Here is a 6,000-nt window from a genome sequence, read left to right on the forward strand (position 1 = left end):
CTTTTCAAGTGCACATTGACCCTTATCTCGTATCATACACACAAAAAATCAATTCTAGATGCATCGTAGTTCTAAATGTGAAAGGCAAAATAATAAAACTTCTGAAAGATAAGATACTATCTTCATGATCTTTGAGTAGGGAAAGATTTATTAAACAGGGAATAACACAGTGAAGGAAATAATTGATAAAATGCACCACATTAAAAAGAAGAACCTCCTTTCACCAAAAGACACCATAAGAGAGTGAAAATGCATGTTACAGAGTGGAAGACATTTACAACATTTTATAAAGAACTCTTACAAATCAGTAAGAGAAAGACAACTCTAGAAAAATGAGCAATAGAATTGAATAGTCACCTCACAAAAGAAGCTATGCAAATAAAATATATTAAAAGTTTTCATCATTATTAATAATCGGAGAGATACAAATTAAAACCACGATGAGATAACAAATACATCTACCGGAATGGCTACATATTTAAAATTTTTTAAATTTTTTAAAATTTTTTAATTTTTATTTTGAGATAATTATAGATTTACAGGAAGTTGGAAAAATAGTACAGAGCAGTCCAGTGTACCCTTTACTCAGTTCCCTCCAAAGGTTATATCTTATGTAACTAAAGCACAATATCAAAACCAGGAAATTGACATTTCTTATCACATGTGTGTGTATGGTTCCATGTCATTTTATCGCATGTAGATTCATGTAACTGCCATCACAGTCAAGACACTGAAGTATTTTATCATCACAAAGATCTCCCTTGTGCTATTAGACTCATTCTCATCTGCCTTCACTCCACTATTCCTAACCACTGGTAACCATGAAGCTGTTCTTCATCTCTATAATTTTTTCATTTTGAGAATGTCATATAAATTGAAACATATGCAGAATGTGACCTTTTGGGTTTTTTTTTTTTTTATCATAATGTCCTTGAGGCCCATCCAAGTGGTCTATATCCATAGTTTGGTCCTTTTCAGAATGGCTGAGTTTTTAAAAACTGACAATACCAAGTGTCGATAAGGATGTAGAGCAATAGAAGCTTTACTATACTGCTAATGGGAATGTGTAAAGGTACAACCACTATGAAAAACTATTTGGCATTTTCTACTCCAGTTGAGTTGAAGCCTGCCACCTGAATCAGCAGTTCCACTCCTAGTAAATAATAAAATGTGTGTCTGTTCACCAAAAGAAGTGTTTTGTAAAAACATTTATAGCAACCTTATTTGTAATAGCTGTAGTTTGGAAAGAACCCAAATGCTCATCAACAATGGAATGGATTTTCAAAATTTATGGTGTTATCATACAATAGAATATCATAAAGCAGGGATGGGCAGACTTTTTCTGTAAAGAGTACATGGTAAATATTTTAGGCTTGGTGTGTCATCCATTGTGGCAACTACTCAACTCTACTGTTGTAGCAATGAAGCAGCCATATGCAATATGTAAACAAATGGGTGTAGTTGTGTTCTAATAAAACTATTTACAAAAACAAACTGACCTTTGGGGGCTGTGATTTACTGACCTCTGCTATAGAACCACAAACTATAGATGAATCTCATAAACATAATTTGCATAAAAAGCCATACATTATGATTCCATTTTTATAAATGTTTAAAACAGGTAAAATGAATCTATAGTATTGAAGTCAGCATATTGGTTATGTTGACACGAAATAGCCAATAACCATTTTATAGATAAGAGAGATGGGTGAGTTTTACTTGGTCCAGAGTGAGGATTATAATCCAGGAAGGCCTTTTCGAAAAGGAAAAAAGCATTCTGGAGAAGCATGGTTTTCAGTACAGTCTTAGACCTTTTTAGAACAGAGAATATACATTAAACACACCCAGGATACACATTCATCAAAGTTTCAGAGAGGTATTCAGTTGCGAATTAGCAGGTGAACATGACCCTGACGTTGGGAAAGGGACTAATACAGGCGTTAAGGATAGGGCGTAGGGGGGTAAGTATGCGTTCTTATTTTAAGACAGTGCATTCTTCACTGTAATGGTTAAGGCAGATGCACAATCTGTGTTTGATAGGCTATAAATCAGGCTTCTTTAGTTCAAGCCGAGTCAGTTTTGTACCCGAATTCTTACCCCATATACCTCAATATGTGAAGATCTCTTGTCAGTTATCTTTAGGGATAGAGAGTGATGAGAAGGGGTGTGAAAGGTACTAGTAATATTATCTTTACCTGAATGATGGTTACACAGGTCTGTTTACTTTGCAGTACTCATTGAGCTGTATACTTATGATTTATGCACTTCTCTAGTGTGTGTATGTATATGTATATATGTGTGTGTTATATCTTAATGAATTAGTTTTAAAAGCTAAAAACAAAACAGAAACATACTGTTTGTGTTCCCATCAGGGTAGAACTGTTTTTTTCATCCCTGGCATATGATAAGCATGTAGTGTTTATTGAGGTGGGAGTTGCTAATAGCAAGCTCTGTAGCAAGATAAGGACAGTGAGGAATAATGACTGAATTAGTTTGAAGGCCTTATTGAAGACTTGAGAAAAAAATTTTGATGTAGGAGTAAGAGCTGAAATAATAATTTAAGACATTTTCGTGAGAAGAAGCTAGATCCTAGTTTAATAGGCTAACAGGATCTAGTAAATGGTGTGAGCTGATGAGTAACTATTCATGTTTGAAGACAAGAAGGAAAAGATTGGTTAGCTATTAAGAGGAAGGTACTACAACTATTTTGTGATGATATTTAATTTGGTTCATCTGACAAGTAGTTTTGTTATGTTTTTTACCTGCTTAAACCCTCTTTGGATGTTGCTCTGTAAAGCCTCGTGGACCCATTAGCACTTGAGTGGTATAGATGTGATATAGGGTTTATTGAGGAAAACTAGAAAGAAGTAATAGCGTGCAAGCAGTCCCTCAAACTCTTTTTTTATCCCACAGCTTAGGTTAGGCATAGATGGTCTTCCTGCACCATGGCCAAATGACCTTCCAGCAGAGAGTGGCCTCCACCTCTGTAATGCTGTACATATTATTGTAGGTCAGGGCAGGGAACCTTAAGTGACTGTAACAATAGTTAGAAAGGGGAAGCTTCTGAAGCCCCAGGGGCAGGGATGGGCCTGTTATTCCTTTAAGCCAGCAACTCAGACCTGTTGAGCCTCCTTGCTGCTAAGCTTATAAAAGGGCTTTGGAAATGAACCTCCAAGCCCATCTAGATGTATTTTTCATCGCATTTCCCTTTGCATAAAATGAAGTGAAAACTTTTTGGTCCAGTATTAAAGGTCTTTTAGTAGTTTTCTCTAACTTCTTTATCTGTCCTTTTTGCTACTAGTTCTACACAAATTTTCTCATTTATGGAATTATTTCCTAATAAATGATTGCTTATCCCAAGCTTCTCATCTTTGCTGACATTACCTAATTTAGAATGCTTTTCCCTGCTCTAAATTGTCCTTCAAGAGCTGCTTTCGTCCTGCCTCTTCTGTAATGCCTCCCTGATGATCTCAATTCTTACACCAAATATTATCACTTTTCATATAGTATTATTAGTTTTTATATCTACATTTCTTTCTTTACATCTAACTTGTAAATTCCTTAAGGGTAGAGGACATGTATTAGATTACTCTGTAACTGTAATACCCTAGCCTAGTGACCTTGTGTATAAATGCTCAACAAATAATTAATGATTAGAATGTATGCTCTTATAATGTATTTTATTTATAAAATATTCATAATATTTCAGGGTTCTCTGTGCCTCTTTTAGACCCTGAATATTGTTATTAAGTATAATACTAGATTTTTTATTAGAACATCTTTTTCATTCTGTTGCAATTAACCCTTGTTTTAAAGACTCATTTTTTGAGGTTGGTATCAATTATTGTCTGTTGGTTGCTCTATTAGCCAGTTTAGTAATTAGATTCCTCCATTCTACTTCAGCAAGAAGTTGAGAACTTTAAGAAGCTAAATCTCATTAGTAAAGAGCAGTTTGAAAACCTAACACCTGAACTTCCTTTTGAGCCAAACCGAGAAGTTCCTGTAGCACCTTCACAGTCCAGGCAAGGTATGTAAATCTGCTTTTGTGTAAGTGTCTGAATAGTATTGAAGCAGTTCTAAATTGTTTTTAAAGTTTGCTCCTTTTTTATTTGTGGGAAACATTTAGGTATCTGGTAAAAGACTAGAATTTTAAAAGTCAACTTTTACTTATCCTTTGGTGAACTTCAAAACATTTTTGAGACTTAAAAATAGATTGTAAATTTGGTAGGACAGCCTTGCAGTATATGGACAACTTTTGAATCCCACCCTACTCTTGGTGAATAGGCAGGTAATCACAGAGGTGACCTAGGAGTCGTCTATTAAAACACCAGATCATGCTCAAACCTGGACACTTACTTAAAAGTAGGCAGAATTGGTTGGTTCTTTATGTGTCTCATTTGATTTTGAAATTACCGGGAGTGTTTCTCTTCTCAAAATGAAGAAAATTTTTTACTGACTTGCTGATGCCTTAAAATACACCACTAGCATCATTCTTTTAAGGCCTTAGCTTTGTATGAAAATGTAAGTACATTTGGGAGATTCCTAAATTGAATCTGATATTTTCAGGCAAGTGTAACTGATTTTGTAATAGTCTTTCCTGAAGGCAGGTTAAAGAAAAACTTTTAATTTGGAAAACTTCAAACATACAAAAATAGAACAAATTGTATAATGAAACCCCCATGTACCCATTACTACCCATTAGCTACTTAATCATCTGATAGCCAATTTTGTTTTTCATATCCACTCCACTCATTCTCTTTACATCCCACTGGATTATTTTGAAGCAAACTCCCAATCATGTTATTTATATTTTTTCATCCCTAAATATATTTTTTTTAATTTTTAATTTAATTTATTTTTTTGAGGAAGATTAGCCCTGAGCTAACATCTCCTGCCAATCCTCCTCTTTTTTGCTGAGGAAGACTGGCCCAGAGCTAACATCCACACTCATCTTCCTCTACTTTATATGTGGGATGCCTACTACAGCATGGCTTGCCAAGCAGTGCCATGTCTGCACCCCACATCCAAACCAGCGAACCCCTGGCCACCGAAGCGGAACAAGCGAACTTAACCGCTGCACCACTGGGCTGACCCTGTCAATAATTATTTTTGTATATGTCTTTAAATAGATGCGGATTACCTCTTTTAACACATAAATAACAGAGTACCATTGTCACATCTAAAATGAACAGTAATTCTTTAATATCAAATATCTAGTTAGTGTTCAAATTTCCTCATTCATTACTTAAAAAAAAAATATCAGGATTCATGTAAGTTCCAAACATTATAATAGGTTGATATGTCTCTTTGTAGGTTCATACTATTTTTTTCTCTTGCAGTTTATTGTTGAAGGAACTGGGTTGTTTGTCTTGTAGAATTTCTCACGTTCTGAATTTTGCTGATTTCATCCCAATGGTTTCATTCAATCTGTTTTCTGATCCTGAGTTTTCTTATAACCGTTATTTTGATACAGAGGCTTGATCAGATAGAGGTCAAATTTTTACAAGAATATGTCATATGTAGTATTGAATACTTCTACCAGGAGGCGTGTAATGCTCTATTGTCTCTCTTTTTGTGGTGTTAGTTGCCATTGGTAATAATTGCTTGGAGCTTTTATTTCACTAGGGGTTGCAAAATGGTGATAGTTCTATTTTTATTATTGCCTTTTAGTTTAATCAATAGAATACCTCCATAAAGAGAATTTGCCTTAATTGACTATTTGTTTACCTTGAGATAGAGTTCTTATAGGAGAGGGAATAAATGCTCAATTTTTTTCCTTTGTTTACCAGTTTTCAAAGTAATGAGCTGGTTCCCTAACATCCTTCATTGGTGACCAACGAGGTGTGGTTTTCTTGTTTGTGTTTAAATTATCATTATCTCACAAATACATTAAATGGATTTCATTCTGTTTTAGTTATTATTCTTGTTGATACTTGTGCCAGTTATCATTTTATTGACTTTTATCTCCAAATCCACCTTTCATTGCTTTGTTCTGTGACA

General features: G+C 34.6%; 1 protein-coding gene across 17 annotated transcripts in view; it reads left to right on the forward strand.

Annotated features, from left to right (window-relative positions):
- LARP1B (La ribonucleoprotein 1B) overlaps nucleotides 1–6,000 on the forward strand; it is a 133,880-nt gene that overhangs the window by 74,161 nt on the left and 53,719 nt on the right. For 10 of the 17 annotated variants that reach the window (XM_044767250.2, XM_044767249.2, XM_014839186.3 and 7 more), the window contains one exon: nucleotides 3,904–4,027. The exons of the other annotated variants lie outside the window; for them this stretch is intronic. In XM_044767250.2, coding sequence (XP_044623185.2) covers nucleotides 3,904–4,027 — 124 coding nt within the window. The remainder of the gene's footprint in view (nucleotides 1–3,903; nucleotides 4,028–6,000) is intronic. 17 annotated transcript variants of the gene reach the window in all.

The sequence above is a fragment of the Equus asinus genome, chromosome 3 (genome assembly GCF_041296235.1).
Source record: "Equus asinus isolate D_3611 breed Donkey chromosome 3, EquAss-T2T_v2, whole genome shotgun sequence".
Lineage (NCBI taxonomy): Eukaryota > Metazoa > Chordata > Mammalia > Perissodactyla > Equidae > Equus > Equus asinus.